At 45.7% G+C, this 24842-nt stretch overlaps 1 protein-coding gene across 2 annotated transcripts in view; it reads right to left on the bottom strand.

The window, feature by feature from the left end:
• Nucleotides 1-24842, bottom strand: part of CD2AP (CD2 associated protein) — a 137742-nt gene that overhangs the window by 96199 nt on the left and 16701 nt on the right. The window contains exon 2 of one of the 2 annotated variants that reach the window (XM_088467274.1): nucleotides 13015-13175. The exons of the other annotated variant lie outside the window; for it this stretch is intronic. Within the exon in view, the coding sequence (XP_088323400.1) occupies nucleotides 13015-13175 (161 nt within the window). The remainder of the gene's footprint in view (nucleotides 1-13014; nucleotides 13176-24842) is intronic. 2 annotated transcript variants of the gene reach the window in all.

Below are 24842 nucleotides of genomic sequence, written 5' to 3'. Positions count from 1 at the left end.
TGTAAGATGAATCGTGTAGAAATCGTGTATTTTCTAAGTAGGATACGATCCGATGCGCACTCCCGCTGCTCCTAAAACGTATCGTATGATCAGTGTTTTTCACCATGCGAAGCATCGTGCGTCTGACCGCTGTCATTTCAGTGACATTTTGAAGAATGATGATCAGTTTCTCAGCAGGCACACGATCGACCGTAACGTGAGATTGTATGTCCATCTTGTGTTCAAAGTGCGTTCGGGACTGCCATGGCGTTCAAGGGAAATCGGTATGCTGGCCATACACCCGCACAACCAGCATCAGATAAGATTCACGCATGACTTCCCGGAGCTCCCTGGCAGTCCCGGCGGCATGATTTGGTGTTTTTCATTGCACACGATCTGTCATACGATCGATCGTGTGCCTCACGCGCTCATCACGGAAGAGTCATTGAAATGACATGAATGGACGCACGATGCATCGCATGCACAAGATACACGGTACGATCAGCACACTATACGATGTATAATATGGGCTGCACATCTGATCATACGATACGTTTTAGGAGCTGCGGGAGCGCGCATCAGATCGTATCTTACTCCAAAAATACACGATTTCTACACGATTCATCGTAAGACTCGTCGAAAATCGGGCACTCGGCCCAAAATCACGCAGGTGTATGGCCAGCATTAGATGAATCTTATTGCTGGTCGTACTAGTGCATGGCGAGCATAACCCTTCCTCCCGCAGGGGTCCAGTCAGGGAAATAAAGGCACTGTACATAACCTGTCTCACAAATCAGGGACACTTGCGTTATAAAAGGAATGAAATAAGTCACAAATATCACAAGGTCAGCCAGGATATCAGTGACCTGTATAAAATCAATATGCATTATGCAGTACAATATGCTTATTATCAGTAGGGAGAACATTACCCGCATATCGGGGAGATGTATCATACCATCCAAAGCTGAGACGTATCCCATAGCAACCAGATTGCAGCTATCATTTATCTAGCACTTTCTGTAACAGGGGGGTAGGCAAGCGGTGGCACCACACATCCCAGCATGCCCTAATATTAAAACTGAGGCAGGCCATGCTGCAATGTGTAGTTCTACAGCAGCTGGGGTGCCACAGGTTGCCTACCAGCATATGCTACACGTAATTACAATTAGGATAAAAGAACTAAGCTCAGAAGTCAGTCACTTATGGCAGAACTATAATCAGATCTGTAAGATAACTAGTAAAAGGATAAAATAAACAACGTGACCTAGAAGCAAGGAGTAAGATAAGGTGCAATGCATGGAAATGATGGGTGAGATGTATTCCCCAATCTCACCCTGTCCTTAATTAAAGCTTCTGTACAGAATACGCCACCTGGCCAATAGTTCATGTGCAGCCCTTCTAATTAGTGTACTTCCCAAATCCAGACCTCGGGGCAGCCTAACAGAGCATGTTTTCCATATGTCCTTGCTGGAGAACAGGTGTATTCATTTCTGACAGATATGTTCAAAAGATCCACAGCTGACAAATTATTTTATTTGTGGTTCTGTGCAGAGAGCCGGAAAACATGCACTGGCACGGGTCCCTGAGGACTGGATTTGGGAAACACTGCTGGCAATTATTGCAGCCACACCCACTGCTAACAGGCGCATACAATCATACATCATACAGCCTGCAATCTCCCATAGTCATGGCAGTACAATGGGTCACACTGAAGAGCTCAGTGACTTCACTATAGCATGTCACGCTTCCAACAAGCGTATTGGTCACAATTCTGCCTTGTTTAGGTTGCCCCAGGTTTGGTGGGTGCCATAAGAATCCACCGCCAAAAAGTGGAGATGTAATAATAATAATAGTCGCATGGGCCCATTAGTTCCAGTTAAATGGAAATTGCAATGCTACAGCAGACCATGACATTCCAGGGACTTGTGTGTGACTGTCCCACGTTGTGGTAACAGTTTGGGGAAAGCCCTTTTTGGTTTCTTCATGACAGTGCCCAGGGAACTAAGTGAAGTCCATAAAATAAAGTTTTCAGAGTTTGGTGTAGAAGAACATGACTGGCCATGCACAGAGCCCTGACCTCAACCCCATCGTACAACACTGAGATAAAGTGGAACGTGGACTGAAAGCCAGGTCTTATTGGCCAACATTCTTAAATGGATTTAAATCCTGGCAGTCAAGTTCCAAAACATAGTAGAAAGCCTTCCCAGAAGCAAAGGGAGGACCAACTCCATAAGGCCCATTGTTTAGGAAGGGATCCCGACTATAGATAGACAGTAATTAGACAATGTCTAGAAATACACCAGAAGTTAGACAGTGAATAGCTAGACAGGATCAAAAGTTCGAAAGGGACAAAAGTCAGACACACTAAAGTTCGACATGTAATAAGGTCGACAGGTACAAAAGGTCGGGGGGAGAAGCAGGTGCACAGTATAAGCACTAATGGTGCATACACACGTAGCGATTTCTAAAGACAATTTGAACGATAACGTTATCATTACCGTTATCTTTCAAATCGTTTTTTTAAATGGTCCCTAACAACTTACCTTCGACCAGCGATGCGCGGCCACGTATGGACGAACGCGATATCATCCATCGGCCGTGCATGCCGGTTAACTTGTTCGATTTCGCAGATCGCTACAGTCGGCAGTGTGATGGATGATCGATATTGATCATCCAGCATACCAGGTAGGGTGCTTAACGATCTGCCAGCGATATCGTATCGCTGGCAGATCGCTATGGGTGTACACACCTTAAGAATTCTAGTAATCAAAGTCTATAATAACCTGCAACAATTAACATGGTTTTAAAAGTAAGGTTTCTTAGTACGTTTGGCCAAAGATGTTTGCCCACTTGCCACGTCACGGTGAACCTTATACAGGTGGGTCCCTAACATTCCTAATACTGACACACTAATTAATTACTGGATGCGTGGTTTGAAGGAGAGGGAGGAGTCATTGATGACTCCAGCGCACTTGGGGGCTAGAGGAGATGGTTGTGCCATCAATAGATACTGTAATTGGGGGAAGTGAGGGTATTAGGGAGGGTAGGAAGACAACCAGCTCAGTCTTAGACATGTTAAGTTTAAGAAAGTGCTGGGACATCAAGGAAGATATAGCAGAGAAAATGTTGGAGATATGAGTGAGAAGAGAGGGGGGAGGAAAGATAGATCTAAGTATCATCAGCATAGAGATGATATTGGAGGCCAAAAGAGCTGATGGGTTCACAGAGGGAGGACGTTTAGAGGTAGACTACGAGAGGTCCAAGAACAGAACCTTGGGGGACACCTACTGTACTGTTAGTGGAATTGTGGAGGGTGGGAGTGGAGTCATGAGAGGAGACAGAGAAGGAACGGTCAGGGAGGTAGGACGACAGCCAGGAGAGGGCAGTGTCATGTAGACCAAGGGAGTGAAAGAATTTCATGAAGAGGGGGTGGTCCACATTGAAAAACGCAGCAGCGAGGATTTCATAATTATTGATAACCATTAGGAGGTAGAGAAGACCTCATGCAGATCCTAGACAGAACCCTAATTCAAACCTTTTTGTCATCTGAACATCCATAGAAATTAGGAGTGCAGTGTTATTACATATAGATCAATAAGCTCAAGGAGTTTGGAGGCAAAAGGGAGGAGAAAGATGGACCAGTAGTTGGAGAGAGTGTTAGGATCAAGGGTAGGTTTTTTTTAAGACTGGAGGAGACAAGTGCATGCTTGAATGCAGAAGGGACAGTGCCAAGATGAGAGGGAGAGATTGAGGTGATGGGCAACACAGGAGCAGGAATGGGGTCAGAGGATGTCAGAGTTGGTGAGATGGATGAGGAGGGGTGGTCTGGGAAAGGAGGGGGTGGAGTGCTGAGGGTCTGGTGGGATGTGATGTCCTGACGTATGGAGTCAATTTTAGATGTAAAGTAGGTGGAAGTCAAGGGCAGAGAGTGATGAGGGGAGGCAAGGAGAACGTGGGCAGAGGAGGGAGTTGAAAGTGGCGGAGAGACGCTGGAGTTTGAGGACTGGGAGATGAAGTTCTTGAAATACGACTGGTTAGAGAGGGAAAGGGCAGCACTGAAGGATGAGAGAATATATTAGAAATGGAGGAAGTCTGCCTTGGAGCGTATTTCCTCCATTGTCGCCCAGGGGTTTGTGAACACTTCTGCATGTATCTGGTGCATTTAGAACGCCCGGTTGAGGTGTGGATCTGCGAGGGTGAGTAGCGATTGCCAGAGCAACAGAGTCAAGAGCAGAAGTAAGGGAGGCATTGTACAGGGAAGTGGCTTGTTCAGGTAAGGAGAGTGAAAAAATAAGGAAGACAAGCGAGTCGAGCAGGGAGGATAAGGATAGATAGCCTCAATGTAACGCTTAGTGATGGTGGCCTTAGGAGGTGGAGAGGGAGAAAGGGAAAAGTTGAGAGGTGAGTGTCAGAGAAGGGGAATGGGGAATTGATGTAATCAGAAATATCACAAAGGTGAGTGAAGACCAGATCAAGTGGGCGTCCACTCACATGGGAGGGTGAGGAGGTCCATTGGGAGAGACCAAATGATTAAGTGAGGGTAAAAAGTTTTGAGGCAGAGGATTCTGTAGGGACATCAATAGGAATATTGATGTCACCTAAGATGAGGGTGGGAAGCTCTGAGGAGAGGAAGTGGGGGAGCCAGGAAGAAAAGTTGTCAAGGAAATTAGAGGTAGGGCCGAGGGGAGGGGGGCGATAAAGGACAGCTTCTCAAAAGGTGAACAGGTTGGAAGAGGCGAATAGCATGAACTTCGAATGTAGAGGATGAGGGGGACAGTTCAGAGTGTATAAGCCACCATGGCGACCCCCTGAATCAGGGTGTGTGAAAGAATGTGAGGACCCCAGAGAAAAAAGCTGCAGGGGAAGTGGTGTCGGAGGGGGAAATCCAGGTTTCAGTGATGGCTAGGAGAATGAGGGAGTCTAATGTTTCATTATAGATAGGTAAGAAGCTGAATTCTTATATGCTCTTTTGATAACTGCATGCCTAGTTTTCTAGACCAATTAGCTGTCCATTTATACATCTTTCTGCAGCTGCCATGTGTAACCTGTGTGTATAATAAAGATAAATAATAGAATATTTAATATATATATAGTATGAAGCAGTAGTTACAGACAGGGCGTGCCAGGTCATCTCCGCAAGAACGAGTGTTGCAGACTGCTACTGTGTGGTCTATAACACGTACAGGACAGGTAACATTATGAGAAGGGAGTATTACATTCAGCAGACAGCCCCCTTTGCTGGGAATGTTACCATCTTTCTTATCTGATTAAATATTTCAGCAATGCATAGCTCTTCCTGCAGGTTAGGTCAGCAGACTCCATCCTGCAAACACGACTCAGATTACAGGCTGAAAGCATTCATAGTGCAGAAGTTACTATCACAATGTCACTACACAAAGGCCTTTAAGGCTGGGAGGGGAATTCGCATTTCCGGCACTTTTGAGCCGAGACGTGCGGTGTAACGACCTATGACAGGTAACTAGTGCTATTAAGGCAGCAGTTGCTTGAATACACGCAGCGTTCTTGCTGGTAGACACAGCAAAAACGTACTTTTTTTTTTTTGGAGTTGTGAATTTCCTAATTAAAAAAAAAAAATAAAAGACTTGGAGGCCGGCTACGAAAAGTTCTACATTTAGGGGTCATATATGTATTTTCCGTCACAAAAGACTGACTATCAGTATCAAAGTGAAAAATATACTTCAGTTTAATAATACATAATTACTCACACTCCCCTTCCATAAATCATTTAAGGATTACCAAACAGTTGAATCCATTAGTAATGCAAAAACACTGATCCATGAAGACACCCCGGGTGTGCGTGGCAACAGAATTGAATAAAGGTCTGAAGGTGCCCACACACATAGCGATGTGCTCACGATCAGCAAATGTCTACGATTTCCCTTGAAACTCTCCCCGGCAGCTCTGCACACGATTTGTTATCCAATCTTCATACGATCTCTCCTGCATCCAGACTATCACAGTACATCGCTTTCCTAGATTGTCAGATCTGCCCTACAGCACGGCAGATCAGACGATGCGATGTGCGACCAGCGGGGACGCACATCGTGATCGTGAGTGGGGACTCACGATTTCGGCATATTTTACAGGATGTGTCGTCACGATTCGTCGAAATCGGCCAAATCGTGTAAAATATCGCTGTGTGTGTGGCAAGCTTGAGCTCTACATTTTTCTGCTGAAAATTCTTATCGCCATCCAGCCAAACTCCCAGAGACTTATTCTGGATGTGACAAGGTCCTCTTGCATACGGTATGCAGTAGGGAAGCCAACGGACCTAATCCCAACAGACGGCTTCCCGACTGCTTAATCCCGGCGAGGGTTAAATGACAGGCGTCATTATACCGATGCCGGAGGACCGGCATTCCCGATAGGCACCCTCGGGGGGGACTTAGGTTTAGGTGGCTGGGGAAGGGGGGGTTAGGTTTAGGCACCCCCCTCCTAAGGGAGGGTTAGGGGGTAGAATTAGGTTAGTGAATACTTACCTACGGACAATCGGGGTTTTCATCCTTGTTGGACGGCCACTGTCGGGATTTGAACTGCCAGCCGGGCGTCCGGCTGTAAATCATTCAGATTCCCTTGCATACAGATGATGGGGAAACAGAGGTTAAAAGCACAGAGGACTTGTGTGGCCTGGACAAACTACTTCAATCAGCTAGAGATTTTGTAAAGTAAACTTTGAAGCTTTACTTTATTTCATATTATTAGATTTTATTTACGTGGCGCCTCCAAGTGTAGTGCCATACAGGGAAAACTGCAATAGTATGAACAAAAACAATACAATATTAAAAGGTTCCAACAGACAAAGGATGAAAAATAAAAATGAGATAATTCTACTGAGGGACTGTCCGAAAGGAATCTGTATGATTCCCGCCAGCGCCTGGCCGACAAAAGCAGCTTTTTCATAATCAGACGACTGGGCCTCTAATAAGAAGAGGAGAATTAATATATAAAATGTTATTTCAAGTATAAATCCTTACAATGTTTTAAACCCTGACCTTATATTATTGCGCAGGCCCCCACCTGGCTACTTCTTGATGCCACCCAGCTGGAAAAAAATTCTGGGGAGAACACTAACCCCCTAACCTCCACCCAAGTGCCTAACTCTAATCCCCCCTCTAAGTGCCTAACCCTAACCCCACCCACTTCCACGCTGCCTATAATAAGTCCCTCGGGGGGGTGCCTAAACCTAAGTCCTCCCCGGGGGTGCCTAACCCTAACCATCCCTCCCCCTAGCCTAACCCTCCCAGGGGGGTGCCTAACCCCAAGTCCCCCCCGGGTGCCCTAAACCTAACCCACCCTCCCCCGTGGCTGTCTGCTCGCGGCGCCCGGCATCCCTTTGATTGGGATGCCGGGCGTCTGTCTCCCGGCATCGGGGAAATGACAGGCGTCTAGATATAGACGCCCGGCATTTCACCCTCGCCTGGATAGGACAGTCGGGAAGCCGGCAGTCGGTATTAAGGCAGCCGGTTTCCCGATTGTATACCGTCCGGAATGATCAGTGTGCCTGAATGCTAGTGGGAGTGCACTGGGGAGTATGTATGTATGCTCTCATCCTACGGTGCTGCCCTTTCTCTCTCTAAACAGCCATATTTCAAGAACCTTATCTCCCAATCCTAAAACCCCCAGTCTCTCTTTGCCACCTTCTTCAATTCCCTCCATTACTCACCTCCTCGCTCTCTGCCCTTGACTTTGCTACCTAATTTACATCTAAAATTAATCATCTCTATGCTGATGATACTCCATTCTACCTTTCCACCCAGGACCTCTCCCCATCTCTCCTCATCTGTATCTCCAACTGTCTCTCTGCTATCTCTTCCTGGATGTCCCAGCGATTTCTTAAACTTAACATATCTAAGAGAGCTGATCATCTTCCCACCCTCCCACATAACCTCACCTCCCACTATTTCTTTATCAATTGATGGCACAACTATCTCCTCTAGCCCCAACGTGCGCTGTCTTGGAGTTATCCTAGACTCCTACCTCTCCTTTAAACCTCACATTCAGCACCTCTCACAGTCCTGCCGTTTCCATCTCAAAAATATTACATCAGGACATCATATCCCACCAGTGCCCCAGCACTACACCCCCCTCCTTTCCCGGATTACCCCCCCATCAATTTTACCAACTGTGACATTCTTCTACCCTGTATCTGGAGAGGAAGTCATGGCCCTCATCTGGGCCTCCCCCCCTTCCAATTCCCCTCTAGACCCTATCCCTTCAGTCTCCTCAGCTACCTCTCTCCTTGTGCCTGTTCCTATCTTGCCCACCTCATTAATCTCTCCCTCTCATCTGGCACTGTCCCTTATGCTTTCAAACATGCCCTTGTCTCCCCCCATTCTTAAAAAACCTACCCTTTATCCTAACACTCTCCCCAGCTACCGACCCATCTCTCTCCCCCCTTTTGCTTCCAAACTCCTTGAGCGTATTGTTTACAACCGCCTTACCACCTTTCTTTCCTCCTACTCCCTTCTTTACCCTTTGCAGTCTGGCTTCCGTTCTCTCCACTGCACTGAAACTGCCCTCATAAAATTCAGCAATAATCTCCTTGCTGCCAAATCCAAGGGCCACTACTCTCTGCTCATTCTCCTAGACCTCTCTGCTGCTTTCGACAATGTGGACCACCATCTCCGGCTGCAAATCCTTCACTCCCTTCATCTACATTACACTGTCCTCTCCTGGCTGTCCTCCTACCTCTCTGACCAATCCTTCTCTGTCTCCTCTCATAACTCCTCTTCCCCCCCCACAGCCTCTTATAGCAGGTGTCCCCTGAAGTTCTGATATTGGACCTCATTTATTTTCCATCTGTACCACCTCTCTAGGTGAACCCATCAGCTCTTTTGACCTCCAACATCATCACTATGCTGTTGATACTCCGATCTACCTCTCCTCCTCTCCCCTCACTCGTATCCCCAACTGTCTCTCTGCTATCTCTTCCTGGATGTCCCAGCGATTTCTTAAACTTAATAGGTCTAAGACGGAGCGGATCTTCCCACCCTCCCGCATAACCTCACTTCCCATTATTAGTTTATCAATTGATGGCACAACTATCTCCTCTAGTCCCAAAGTACTCTGTCTTGGAGTTATCCTTGACTCATCCCTCTCCTTCAAACCACATAACAAGCACCTCTCGCAGTCCTGTCATTTCCATCACAAAAATATTTCCAAGATCACACCCTCTCTTACCAAGGATGCTATTAAAACCCTCAGACCCTCAGGTCAGCTCCAGATAGGACTATTGTAACCTCCTCCTATCTGGCCTCCACAACTCCCTTCTCTCTCCTCAATGCTGCTGCTCGGCTCATCTTCCTCTCCAAACGTTCTACATCTGCCTCCACTCTCCTACAAGCCCTCCACTGGCTCCCCCTCCCCTTCAGAACCCAATTCAAGGTTCTTACACTCACTTACAAAGCCCTCACCCATTCCTCTCCCATTTACAACTCTGACCTCATCTCCCTTCACTCTCCTGCCCGCCCTCTTTGTTCAACAAACGCACATCGCCTCTCATACCAATTAATTACTTCCTCCCACCTTCAAGATTTTGCACGTTCTGCTCCACACCTTTGGAACTCTCTCCCTCTTCCCATCAGACTCTCCACTTCTCTACAATCCTTCAAATGGGTTCTCAAGACCCACTACTTCATCAAAGCCTTCCACCTCCCATCCTAACTTGCTGCTACATGCTCCTTCCTCCGTCTTCCCCATCTGTGTCATGCCTGTTTGTCTGCCCCTCCCCTTTAGAATGTAAGCTCTTATGAGCAGGACCCTCTACCATCTTGTCCTTTTTACTTCACTTATCTACTCCTTACTCCCTACTAGGGCACCTAACACTTTGTTGCTTCCGCTCTGTTGCTTATTTGGGTGTTGTGGTCTCTAATGTAGCAATGTATATTATCCATGTCCTTGTATTTTATTGTATTATACTGTAAGTCAATGGTCACTTATTTATGTACTTTGTAAGGCGCTGCGGAACACTAGTAGCGCCATATAAATAAACAATAATAATAATAATAATAATAATAATAATAATAAAGGATAGTGCTGGGAAGGTGAGGATTATGGGACAAGTCCTGGATGCAGGGGTGGAAGGAGGAAATCAGCGCAGAGGCAAGGCGACAGTCAGAGGAAATGCATTGGAGGAATGTGGACTGCGATAAGGTCAGAAGTGTAGGAGCAATTGAATGCGTGAAAGAGGATGAGGACTGCATTCTGTAAGTGAAGGGCAGCCACTGAGTTGAAAGAGAGCAATGACATAGGAAAACAAGACTAGCAGCAGCACAGAGGATAGATTTAACCTCTTACCTGCGACCGCAGCCAGCTGGGTTTCTACTGACACAGTTGCATCCCATGCGACCGTGCCGCCCGCAACTAGCCCCTGGCTGTAAAGGAAAAAAAAGAGGGAAATCCGTTCTGCACATGTGCACAATGGAATTCCTCCTGCTGCTCTGGCCGCGGAACCCCCCCCCCCCCGTGAGCGACGTCGCAGTTTGTGATTCAAGCCACATGCGGCGGAATGAAAAGTGTGATGAGGGGAACTTCGATGCATGTGTAGAGATCAGCTGCAGCTAGGGGGACTAATAATCAGTCTCCTCCTGAACCATGCTCTGCAGCATATATAGATATGATAGACAGACAGACAGACGGGAGGAAGGACACTGGTGGGCAGGAGTGCTCTGTCACTGTGGATCTATTACCACTAGGCGGTAGGGAAAATGCCAGTGGGATCTGTTAAAACTTGAGGGTGGTTAAGTACTACTACAATGGGGGAGTATGGAGATGGGGGAAGGTGGGAGAAGCCCCCAGAAATAAATACATACTAAATATATATTTTCTACATTTAAATAATTGAAATAAAAAAAACTATTTCCAAGCAGTTTTGGGGGAATATATGAGGTAGGTTAAGAAAGTGAGGAAGGAGACTGGAAAATCAGGACGAGGATACACTTGCCCAGGCATTGCAAGAAATGAAAAGGCAATGAATAGTATTTTGTAGCCTTCAGGGTGAGGAGGAAGTGTCCCTGGATGCTGCGAAGGTGGAAGCGGCAAGATTTGGGGATAGCATGAATGTGAAGGGAGTCAATGATGACAGTAAGGCAGCAGACTTGTGGGACAGAAGAGAGGTCCAGTGATTGCAACAGAAAGAGTAAGGTGGAAGGGAAGAGAGAACCTGGAGGGAAAATAAGGTCCAGTCTTATGCTGGGTACACACTTCCATCAGATTCATTAAGCTTGACGCACTCACCAACCAACCAATAGATATGTCTGGCCAGACATCACAACTGGGCGGGCATTTACATTTGCCCGTCCAGTTGTGATGTCAGTGTTGGCAGTTCCTGCGGCCAGTGGGTCTCATACACACCCAGCAGAAGTATCATGCAGATATATCTGTACATCAGCATCGGCTGTGCTGCAGGGCCGACCTGATAGGTCTGTGAACAACGTCGTTCACAGACATATCGTCTGTACAGACGGACAAGAAGCACTTAGCCATACGCCGTTCGTCCGCTGTTCGAAGGACATATCGATTAGGGCTCAATTCAATTGATCGCGAACTAAATAGCGCCGGGAGCACTATTCAATTCTGCGCGCTGTTAGGTCGGGGAATGCCCCGTTCTCCCGCCCCTCGCGCCTTAAACAGGGTGTTTAGTCACGAGAACGGGCAATTCCCCGACTAAAACTTCCCCGCGCGATGTTGTTTTCGCGGCGCTAAGGGCAGAAAACAGCATCACGCCTCTTCTTTTGTCGGATTTCTTCTCGCACCCTTGGAGAGGTGCGAGTAGAAATCCTTAACAGCTCGCTGAATTGAATAGCGCCAGGAGCTATTTAGTTCGCGATCAATACAATCGAGCCCATAGTGTGTACTCAGCTTTAGACATGTTGTGCTTAAGTAAGCACTGAGACATCCAGGGAAAGCTTTAAGAGATACAGCTGGAGATGTGAGAGGGGAGAGACCTCAGGCTAGAAGAAGTAGATTTGTGTATTGTCAGCATAAAGTTTATAGGAGCAGAAGAGATCACCAAGGAGGAGATGTAGAGAGAGGAGGGAAGTGGGCCCAGGAAAGAGGAAGAGCAGGGAAGGTAGAGATGGAGGTACAGACAGAACAGCTACAAGAGGGCAGAGTCCAAGGGAGTGGAGGCTTTGAAGGAGAGGGTGGTTAACCATAGTAAATGCAGCTGACAAGTCAGGGCCTATGAGAATGGATTTAGCAGTGAGAAGGTCAGGTCACTGGTAACCTAGGAAGAGGCCGGTTCCATGAAAAAGGGAGCACACAACAGATTGAAGTGAGTCAGGGGGGGAGTGGGAGGAAATGAAGAGGCACAGCCACAGGAAGACCACTCGCTACAAGTTTGGAGGCCAATGGGAAGAAAGAGCTGGGATGGCAGTAAGAGAGGCATTTCGTGATTCAATGAGGGTTTTTTGTTTTGTTTTTTAGAATGGGCAAGTTTGAAGGTGGCAACAACAGTGCCAGTGGAGTCTCTGATGTTAAACAGATGAGCAAGGTGGCAGCAAATATCTAGGGAGAATGGAGGAGGTGTGAGGGAATGGCCTCGAGGGGGCAGGTACAGGTGGCTGAGCGGAGGCCAGCAGCGATGGGGGAAATGGAGGACGAGGATTAAACAGGTAGAGGGACAATGCATACGCACAATTATTGTAGCTGTACACAACATTGCACATTAAATAGCAGGTTGTATTGGAGGACAGCCAACGTGTATTTTTGGGCAAGTACATATTATACAGAGCAAATAATCAACATATATCTTTCCTGTCCTGTTCCCCGTCACATATGTAATAAACCTGCTGAGTGCCCAGAAAATAAAACTTGCCCCGATCAGCTAGTATACTGTATCTGCCCCGTGTCTAGCGCATTACGTACTACTGCCCACATCACTGTAACCCAGTGTCCCATTAGAAGCACCAAAGGTATAGACATTACAACACTGTGTGGGTACGTAGGTCTCGCCGATACATTCGCACACATTACACTGCATTCCATGCATCAGCCAGATCAGGATCAGCGTACCTTAACAAAGTTATCAGGGAAAGCTCCTCGTTTCCCATTCACCTCTCCCTCCAGCCACCCCTCCTCGTCCAGCTTTTTCACATTCTTGATAACTTCCCCGACCCGTATCGTCAGCTCATCTTCATGTACCGCTTCGTAGTCATACTCCACAATGTACTCAACTGGAAGGATACACAACATTAAACACGGTCAGTCATCAGACACAGGAATGCTGACTGCACCTTATTCAAACTTACTACATATGCAAATATTCCGAAAAACTGAATATTTTTGGCATAACTGAGATAGTGAAACTTTAACATTTATGATGGTTCAATGTACACAAACTTTATTTTTAATAATTGTGTGCCTTAATAAAGTATAAAAAGTGACCTATAGTCTGTGTGTATAAGGTGTATATGAAACAAATGAATTCTGTGTTTAGATTTGGGCCCTATTCCTAAGATATTTCATTATATTATGCAATTATTCCAAAATACGGAATATTCCGATATCCAAAATACCCCTGGTCCCAAGCATTTTGGATATGGGAGACTCAACCTGTACATGTTTCAGGAATATTTTCCCATGGTAAAATGTTTCATTGTATATTTTTGGCAGCAATATGAACATCACATTTGATGAATTTGATGTAAATATGGTGGAAACAGTTGGAATTTGCAGAGTTACAGGGTGGAAACTTCTGACCACATCAGATATTATATTGTCCATGTCATTCAAGCATGAAACTGGGGATCACTGTACGTATTAACTTTCAGGCTTTTGAAAAGCTTTGCAAAACATGGGGCCAATTTAATAATTAAATTTTTTGCAGGATATTCCCCGGAAACACGTTTTCGGGGAGCACCCGCAAATATTATGGAACCCCCAGATGTACCATGGAATGTCCGCAGAAGGTTATCTCCGCTATCTGTTGCGGTCCATCCATTTCCAACAGCAAATACAGTTCCCATAGGGGCTGCTATGCAGTCAGATTTGCATTCCGGAGCTTAGCCCCAATAACTAACACCATGAGTCTTCATTCTAGCACCCTGCACCTGTCACAGCCTGTGTAGTTACTCTTTCCTGCCATGGGGTGTCACTCTACTCTGGTGCTTCTAGCACACTCAGCTGATGCAACAAACTGCTCAGATACAGACCAGAGTGTGCTAGATGCACCAGAGGAGAGAGCGACACCCCAGGTAGGAAAGAGGAACTGCACAGGTTTTAAAAAAGGTGCAGAGTGGTAACATGAACACTAGACCTGCAGATGGCATTAGCCTATGGCTACTGTATGGCAATTTTTTACTGAGAGGAATCCGGACATCTGCCCCCGATGATACATGCACCCAGGACCTGAAGCAGGAAGTCGCACCGGCAGAAGCAGAATGGTAAATTCTCATGACTATATTAATTTTCACGTTGCAAAAAATGCGAATTTTGATAAATATGCCCCAAAGTATCTCACTTATCGCAATTTAAGACTAAAACACAATAATCCTGGACAAGTGTATATCATGGACATTTATAGCAAATTGCATTAAAAAAAAAACCTCTGCTTGTTAGGTGGTGCAAAACTACTTGGGTCACAAATAACAGATGCAAACATAGGCAAGATACACACATCAGTAACACACACAGGGCTCAATTCTGAGCTGCTGTGTGAGCTATATATAGCATAATGTACAGATACCACAAAATAAGGGTCTGAAAGAAGGGACAGCGTGGACCCAGAAATAGTACGGCATCTACTGATCTCACCTTGAGGGTAACAAGTTGGCTCAGATGTTCGATGTCTATTTAATACAGATGTGTCCATCCTGCCTGGGCTTGTTCCCATCACACAAATCATTATCCAGAGCTCCCCTCACATTAATAAAAATAATTCCAAGGTGTCTATTTATTAAAGCCCTTCTGCTCCACGGGAGGTGTCTGTCCTCCCTGAGCTCGCCTTAGGACACCTGCGTTACGGTTTGACAGGTGTACCGCCCCAGTCAAACTCCCCACCTGCCACTGCCAAAGTGGGTGACGTCGCACTGCTGGGTGTCAAGGGTTGGTCTGGTTTTGTCTATCGAATTAACCATGAATAATTTCATTTGGTACTGGACCACCAACCCGTGAGAACATTCGCAAACCCCTCGAGCAGGTGAAAAGGTAAAAATGACGGGACACTGGGCCTGATTCAGATATGTATATTATTGCACAGCCACAAGGAAGCGGATTTACAGTACCGTAAAACAAATACGCTAATGCCTGCAGGAGGCGTCCGAGGGAAATAGATGTTTCCAGCCGGCATGGCAGATCCAAGTGCTGCGCACATTAGTAAATCCTTGTCCTCCGAAGATGATAACATGCTGCAACTTTGGGGCACCGAGCGCGAAGACACAGAACTCGTACTGCACATGCGCGGGTGCTCCACCATTTGGTTTACGTATATTTTTTAAATAGGCCAACAGTGCAGAAACTCTGGTATACCCTCCCAATGAATAATCACACTCTTTGAGGGGTTTAAATAGCTTTATTTCCCCAATAAAATCAGTTTTCAGGTGAGTTTCTCTAAAAAGTTCAATGGGTTAATGATGGGGGACAGACATGTGGGGGTGTAAAAGATGGAAATGATGGGGGGCAGGTATGTGGAGGCGTAATGATGGGGGACAGGTATGTGGAGGCGGAATGATGGGGGACAGGTATGTGGAGGCGTAATGATGGGGGACAGGTATGTGGAGGCGTAATGATGGGGGACAGGTATGTGGAGGCGTAATGATGGGGGACAGGTATGTGGAGGCGTAATGATGGGGGACAGGTATGTGGAGGCGTAATGATGGGGGACAGGTATGTGGAGGTGTAAATGATGGGGGACAGGTATGTGGAGGTGTAATGATGGGGGACAGGTATATGGAGGTGTAATGATGGTGGACAGGTATGTGGAGGCATAATGATGGGGGACAGGTATATGGAGATGTACTGATGGGAGACAGGTATATGGAGGTGTAATGATGGGAGACAGGTATGTGGAGGTGTAATGATGGGGGAAAGGTATGTGGAAGTGTAAATGATGGGGGACAGGTATGTGGAGGTGTAATGATGTGGGACAGGTATATGGAGGTGTAATGATGGGGGGACAGGTATGTGGAGATGTACTGATGGGAGAGGGTTTCTGAACTTGCAGAGGAGAGGTAAAAGTGTTTATTACAACTTTTTACACACTTGTGCAAAAACACTTCAATTGAGCACGATGCTTAATAGCCCCGGGAAGGTGGGCCCGGAGCTACAGTATTCAATTCACAGCGCTGTTAAGTCCGACTAAAGCCACGTAAGTTAGAGAAAGCCAGTTAGCGCAACTAAAACTGTGCGTTTAGTCTCCGACTTTAGTGACAAGCGAAAGGGTGTTAGCGACGCGCTAAGCTGAAAAACAGCATCGCGGATGGCACTTTAGTCCGATTTCTGCTCGCACCATCGGGAAGGTGGGAGAAGAAATCCTTTAGTTGGGCTAACAGCGCGGTGAGTTGAATAGCTCCGGGCACAAGGAAAGCCGTCCTGTCCATGAGGCAATGGGCTCCAAACAGAAGCATAGGTCATGGGACATCAGTCTGCTGTAAAACAGGAGAACACCAAGGGGATTTATATGCAAAGAAAAGACCCTCACATTCCCAACGTAGTAATGTGGAAATGGCCACGACAAGCATATTCTGTTTGCACTTTTTAATTCTTATTTTCTGACGTTCTTGCATTTTTCAGTAGTTGTTTCTGCTTTTTCTTTCTGGTTATGTCTCGGCTTTGCCCTCTTTCCACCCAAATGAATAGGAACTACCAACAAAACACAAAGAAAGAGGGCAGGCCTCTGATGGGAAAACAAATACACAAACGTGCATTGTTGGAACTGTGCGTTTATTTTGGGGGTTTTGTTTTTTTGTTTTTTTTATAGAAAACACCAAACATTATCAATTATATATAGTACAAGCTGAAGTAACAGGCGTTGCCCGGGTTTAATCATCAAGTTAAAGTTTTATTATGCGATATCGTCCAAATCCATCCAGTGGAAGGCCCAGAACAGGCTCCCGATGGTCAAAGCTCTTTCCAGCGCACTCCACCGTGAGGTCCGACCGGGACCCCAACCACTCCATTAGGAATCCCAGACCGATTGCCAGCCCTGTGACCTTTTCATTTAAATCCACCCAGAACAGGCTCCACGGGTCAAAGTTCTGCCTAGCGTTCACCAAAGGGAGGGTCCTATCAGGACCTCAACCCTCCTAAAACCTGGCCAGCATCCAACTGGACCACCTCAGTTTGGTTTCATCCCAATCGGTGGAGGGGGTGTCCGAATGCATATAGACCAAAAGGTTCTCAAACTTAGTCCTCAAGACCCACACAGTGCATGTTTTCCAGGTCTCCTCACAATCACAAGTCAAATAATTAGCTCCACCTGTGGATCTTCTAAAATGTGTCCGTGAGTAATGAATACATCTGTGCACCTGCTTGGTGACCTGGAAAATGTGAACTGTGTGGGGTCCTGAGGACTGAGTTTGAGAACCCATGATATAGACCAATGAATGTTATATATAAGATTTTGCTCTTGCAGTGCAGTCCTAATAGCAGCTTGCTTCAGTGGCTTTGATTCATATGGACGGCATGTGAGAAGGCAGGGAACGGTCTAAAATTAACTTTCCCAAACCTCACATCTGATGCAGGAAAGGCGGGCTAAGGATGTGCGCGGACCATGCCAAACACGGACACCCGCTACACGTGCTGCCTTTCACTTGAGGAAAACACAAAGGCTGCAGTCTACATAGTCAAAAGCAGCATTAACACTATAGAGTGCTGTAGTTGGAACGAGCCCATAAGAAACTATTTATCTGATCTTTAATATGCTTCACCGGCAGATGGAGAGAGCATTATTTATTTTACTTCCCAACAGCTATTTATACAGCGCACCAATATTCAGCAGCACTTTAGGTGCACTCAGGAGAACACCCAAGCAAGCACAAAGAGAACATACAAACTCTACATAAATGAATCACGATCGGGAATTGGAATCACAGTGCTGGGAGGAAGAAATGCTAACCACTAAGCCATCCATAATGCCCCAGTATCAGGTCTAAATGAGCCTCAAAAGACAAGAGATGGTTACAAAGTGATTACAAAATTAAAAGGTACAGAACACATACAAATTATTTAAATGGAGAAAGTACTGTACTTAGACATTTCGTTCAAGTTGATCCATATCTGGTAGCTGATCACATTAGTGACACTATACGACGGGCATCATTAAGCCTGATGCGAAATCTGCTTGTCCATGCCACCACGACATTTAGGAGATACAGAGCACTAGAACCTACACCTGATGCCAAGACTGACGAATAGGCAGCAGTATGAGGCAGTGCATTGCTCAGTCACCTCTGCACTGTAGGGTATTACAGTCACCAGAAAAAAAAAAAGAAAAGATTAAACATTTTCCACTAAATGCATTTAAAGCCACATTTTATTTTCCTACAGATAAAGAACATTAATGATTTTATTGGTATGTGGCGTTCAATTTCTATCAGTAAAATATCCCTCTATCCTGTGCCCTCTGGAATGCCAGATCAGTCGGTAAACTGGTTCCCACCCATAACCTTTTCATCTCCAAAAACTTGCATCTCCTAGCCTTTACTGAAACCTGGATATCACCCTCTGACACCACTTCCTCCACCACTTCCTCCGCAGCGCTCTCCTCTGGGGGCCTCACCTTCTCTCACACCCCTTGGCCCGGGTATCAGGTGGTGTGGGGGACCTTCTATCCCCAGGTTATTCCTACCAACTCCTACCCTCTGAACCATCCCTTACTTTCTCTACATTTGAGGTTCATGCTATACGCCTCTTCCAACCAGTACACCTGCGAGTAGCTGTCATTTACCGTCCCCCTGGCCCTCTCTCCAAATTCCTTGACAACTTTGCTTCCTGGCTCCTTCACTTTCTCTCCTCTGGCCTTCCCTCCATTATCCAAGGTGACGTTAATATTCCAATTGATATCCGCACAGAATCTTCAGCCTGCAAACTCCTCACATCTTCATTTGGTCTCTCCCAATGGACCTTCTCACCCTCCCATGTGAGTGGGAATTGGCTTGACCTGGTCTTCACTCACCATTGTGATATTTCTGATTACTCCAATAACCCATTCCCCCTCTCTGACCATCACCTTCTCTCCTTCCCCTCTTCTACCTACTACTAAGTCAATTGCATCCTACAGTACTTTAAGAATGCAGAAGTTTAACTGAAAGCCATACCAAACCATCGTTAAGTACCCCCCCCAAAAAAAGCTCTGTTCCCTATACACGGTACCTAGTTTGAAATCTCCTCCAAGGCCCATCCTTACTGTAGAATTTTAGCCAAGAAAGAAACCAGCCTCCAAAAACCCATACCGCACCTTCCTACTTCAAATCATAGGCAACTTTGTAACCTTCCAAAGCTTTTGCCGTCTTCGGCAGGTACAAAATACTACCTTGGAGGATTGTGCTTTACATTTTGAGCGAACAATCATTGAGGACCGTTGATCTAGGTCTACCTTTGCCACTGGTAATGATAGGTACCATGATCACATTGGGGAGGGTGGTGGAGGACATCCTCCTCCTATCTCTACAATCTAGTGTCCTGACCAACAAAATGCAGAAACAGAGCACCCCATATACGGCAAACTGCCGGCAATCACGGTCTTTGAGACAGAATGTCCTCTATCATCCCAATAAAGGTCTTCCCTATCACATCGCACCATGACCTGTCTGCCGTTCACTAGATTTTTGTTCCCATAATTACTATGCTGATAATTTCCTTGGTTATTAGTGGAAGTATCTGGCTGCAGCAATGCTGTTCATGAACGGACATCCCCAGTTTCAGCCAATTTGTCCCATTTATTCAGGGGTATCAGATCAGGACTGACATAGCAGGCAATTCCCCCTTCTTCTACCAGTAACCCACCTACCTACCTCCTCTGAGAATTGTCAGTGGACCTCAGTGTTCCCAGTTGCTTATGTGGATCCGGAGCTTACAGGTTAGCAACCTGTATTCAATCTTGCTCCAGGAGGAGTATATATGTGCAAGAAACGCTCTCAACCATAAACTGTTAGATCATGATGCACTGTGCAAAATCCATAAATAATAGTATTTACCAGTCCCATAAATCAGGAAGTAAGGATCAGCACATAGAGTATATATTGTAGTTTCAAAGTGAAAATCACATCACACTGCAAAAATACAGTCCATCAGCCGTTTCAATCATGTAGATTCATGCCCCTGAGGAAAATCCACATGACTGAAAGAGTCGTTGGGCTGTATTTTTGTACATTTTCTAACTAAATGGAATTTTTCACTTTGAAACTACAATGCATGTGCTGATCCTTCCTTCTTTCTGATTAATGTGACAGGTAAACATTATATACTGTATATACTCGAGTATAAGCCGAGTTTTTCAGCACATTTTTTGTGCTGAAAAACCACCCCCTCGGCTTATACACGAGTCATGCCCGCACGGTACGCAGCAGAGTAGTGTACCATGCGGGCCGCGGTGCAGACTGTCTCTGTGACACAGCTGCACCACGTGTGTAGCGCTGACCGGACGGAGTTCGGTCAGCACTACACACTGCCAAACACACAGCCGCCGGAGCCGGCAGCTGTGTGTTTGTTGTAATCAGCAGCCGATGAGAGTCTGTCAGACTCTCATCGGCTGCTGCTGCTCCCACTGCGGGAGCCATCTTCCGGCTCCAGCAGTGGGTAATGGGAGAGACGTCAGGACGACGTCTCTCCCATAATGCAAAGCGGCCGGAGGAGCTGATAGCAGCGGCGGGACCAGGAGCAGGGTTTCAGGTAAGTTTTTTTTTTTTCTTCATTTTTATTAGGACTACTGGGGGCACTACCAGGGGGGATTACTTCTGGGGGCACTACCAGGGGGGATTACTTCTGGGGGCACTATCAGAGGGGAATTACTTGTGGGGGCACTATCAGAGGGGGGGGGTGATTACTACTGGAGGCACTACCGGGGGGGGGGGGGGAATTAACACTGGGGGCACTACCAGGGGGGGGGATTACTACTGGGGGCACTACCGGGGGGGGGATTACTACTGGGGGCACTACCGGGGGGGGGGGTTACTACCAGCTGCTGCATTTCCCACCCTAGGCTTATACTCGAGTCAGTAAGTTTTCCCAGTTTTTTGGGGTAAAATTAGGTACCTCGGCTTATACTGTATATATAACAAAGTTGACGAAACGCGTTGGCCGTGGTTGAGCAGATGTGTGATGCAGTGACGTCACGAGCAGGGTTCCAGCTTGTGGAGAACCGGACGGGAGCCGCGACTGTTACAAGCCTGGGGATTACGTACCGGGGGGGATGATCGTGAGGCTGACTGTTTTTAAATTCCGATGTATGCGAGCATATAACTCAGTAAAATTGCTATTTACTCCTTACTCATGAGGTGCACCCTTCTCTATATATATATCCAGATACTCGGCCAAACAAAGCAGTAAAATATGGTCGGTGCCCTCTTCAAACAAATAATAGAACAATCCGGGGTAAGCGGCACTCGAACAAACTGCAGAAAAAAATGAGACACAGGCGGTCTAGTCAACATTTCAATGCACAATAGGAATGATGAAAATTCCGATTGGGAATTGAAACGTTGACTAGACCGCCGAGTCTTTGTCTAATTTTTTCTGCTGTTTGCTAGAGTGACGCTTACCCCGGATTTGGGTATGTGTGTGTGTGTGTGTGTGTGTGTGTGTGTGTATATACACACACTCACGCACGCAGCTAGATTAGTGCTTCCATGACCCTAGAAACACTTTACTACATACAGGTAACGCAGTTTTAATGTCATATATATATATATATATATATATATATATTTATATATTATATATATATAAATAATTTTTTTTCCCCCATCATGGTACACACTTTCTATAATTTCCTTTGTGGGAAACCATACGATCCGTATATTCATTAACTAATTAAACGTATAGTACTGAATTGTATTAATACTATAGTGTTAGAACAATAGCAGTCTCACAACTACAAATCATAAAAGAAGAGGTATGACTTAACAACTCCCCTATTGTACCCATTCACCGTACCTACTGACCGCAGTTACGTTAATCGCAAAGTTTACAATGAATCGTTTCTGTATATTTGTAATTTTCCCACATACGGCGCTTACGGACACTTGGAGGGGAATTGGGTTGTTTTTCGCACCGTAATAATTAATGAGCGCCCAAAGTATTTCAAATGTTTTTGGGCAGCCCATTAATTATCGCTTGTTGTAACCTTGTGGTTAACTAAATACCTATCAGTCAAAAGTAAAACCTTGAGCAGCTCAAAACCTTCACTTGGTTCAGCTTACAGCAAGTACAGGTTGAGTCTCCCATATCCAAATATTCCGAAATACGGAATTTTTTTGGCTTGACTGAGAAAATTAAACTTTGATTTTTGATGGTTCAATGTACACAAACTTTGTCTAAGGCACAAATTATTACAAATATTGTATACAATTACATTCAGGCTGTGTGTATAAGGTGTATATGAAACATAACTGAATTTCATGTATGTACACAAACTTTGTTTGAGCCACAAAATTATTGAAAATATTGTATAAAATTACCTGCAGACTGTGTGTATAAGGTGTATATAGAACATAAATGCATTCTGTGTGTATATTTGGGTCCCATTCCCAAGATATTTCATTATGATATGCAAATATTCCAAAATACGGAATATTCCGTTATCCAAAATTCCCCTTGTCCCAAGCATTTTGGATATTGGAGACTCAACCTGTAGTAGACTCTATTAATTTGACATTTTACTTTACCACCACCTATACCGTAATAGCTTAAATAAATAAAAAAAACACACTTTAAAATGTTGCCAAAATTAAATAGCTACTGAAGCCATAAAAAGAACATCCATTTCCAAAATGACTCATTCGTCCTTATATTTATCACAGCGAGGAGACTCCAGACGTGGCAGGCAGACAAGTCCTGCAGCCACCACATTGCAATATTAATCAGCACTTGGGGCCGGAACTTTGAACTGGTTCTTCAGGATGCTACAGACCTCCGTAGAAAGCTCACAGCCAGTTTCTGGGTGTGGAACCACATTAACATTGTCAAAGAAATTCCCATTAACAAACTGCAGTATGCCATTAATTACCATTAGATAATGACCACTATAAATATTTCACGGAAACGTGCCAATCTCTTTGTCCAAAAAAAAGGAGGAGGAGAGCAGGATGAGCGGCCATCTCCGTGCATCTGTTTAGAGCCCCGGCTCAGCCAAGAACCAGGCTCGTCTGATACTCTGGATGATAAGTTGTGGGGCGCGAGAGGACCAATGAGACTGCAATCAAAAGACATTGCGCCCTTTCATTGGCTCTCCTCCTGTTTACTGCTTTAGATGGTAATAGAGCTTTAAGGAAGCAGCGATAGGCAGAGTAAAACACACACACACACACATATATATATATATATATATATATAAAAAGGGCAGCGCCTGCGGAGTAAGAGGAGACCCAACGGGACAATTAAAGGGACAAGTAATGTTTCTGGAACATATAGGTCTAGCATTCCCTGGTCCACATGCTTAAAACAAAGTGAGGGATATATTGGTGGTCACCGTGGGATGTAGTTATATTGCCGGCAGACGGGATGCCGGAATCCAACCGCTCGGCATAATGCTCACGCTGATATCCTGAATGAGATCAGGATACTGGCGTCTGCACACTGTGTATATATAAGCTGTACGTTTCTGAGACCTAAAGCAGGTAGATAATGACGACAGTGGTGGACCAAGCTATATAAACAGTCAGGAGACGGTTAGATAAATGTGGTAGCCACAGCGTAGTTTTAAGAAGCCTAGCACCCACTGAAATCACTCTAGTTACCAACACTCTCCAAATCCTATGAAAAAAAACTTAATGTAATATGTAACACATTACCCGGAAGAAAGTCTGTTTATAACACAACTATACATTTTTCCTGCAACAAAAACATTTTGCATGAAACAGATAACCATACACAGATTGCCAGCATTCATTTCTTACATGTACACAAAACATGGGGCTCACCATTTAATGTTAACAGAGGACCAGCAAAAGTTTGTGCCCTGTTACCTACAATTTACAAAGCTGCCTGGAGCCAATGACAGCGATGAAGTCCTTTTCAGCAGCTTATCCGTGGTTCCCTTCACCAATACCCAATAGCTACACTTATTGTAACCTCCACCACCTGCAGCGCTCTTCAGTCCTCATCTTTCTTCTGCCGCTGGCCTGTCCTGGCTAGCAGCGACATCTTCTGGCCTCTTCTATGGCCCCCAGAGCTCTTCAAGTGATGTCCTCTTCTACTGACCGCTCCGCTCGGCGGTGTCTGACGTCAGACGCAGCGAGAGGGCAGAGCAGTACTGAAGGCTCCGTTGGGAGAGTTTGACTTGCTGCAGCTGCTACTCATTGGCTGTCGGTCCGTGAGCCGTAATTGGTTTGGGCCTGGCGCCAAGTTAAAATAGCCCCACTGTCTATTAGCCGCCGGACAACGAGCAGCTTGCGGTCAGCGCCAAATTTAAAATGCGCCACACTCACTTGCCCGATGCTTATTAAAATAGCGAAAGAGGCAGGGACCGGTTTCAGGCCGGGACAGTATCTCTCCAGAAGGTGGCGTGCGCATGTATTACACTCCAAGAACGTAGCTAAACACGGCTTACAGTATTTCTGGGACCTGACAAGTAAAAAGCAGAAACCATAACAGAGCTGAGAACAAACCTGGAAAATGTGGGAAGCAGATGCTTCCCTCAGTGCGAGTCAAGGAACACTCCCCAAAAAATAAAAAAACAGTTAAAC

Source organism: Taudactylus pleione, unplaced genomic scaffold, assembly GCF_031769625.1.
Source record: "Taudactylus pleione unplaced genomic scaffold, aTauple2 ptg000070l, whole genome shotgun sequence".
Classification (NCBI taxonomy): domain Eukaryota; kingdom Metazoa; phylum Chordata; class Amphibia; order Anura; family Myobatrachidae; genus Taudactylus; species Taudactylus pleione.
This window is presented reverse-complemented; position numbering and strand designations above follow the sequence as displayed.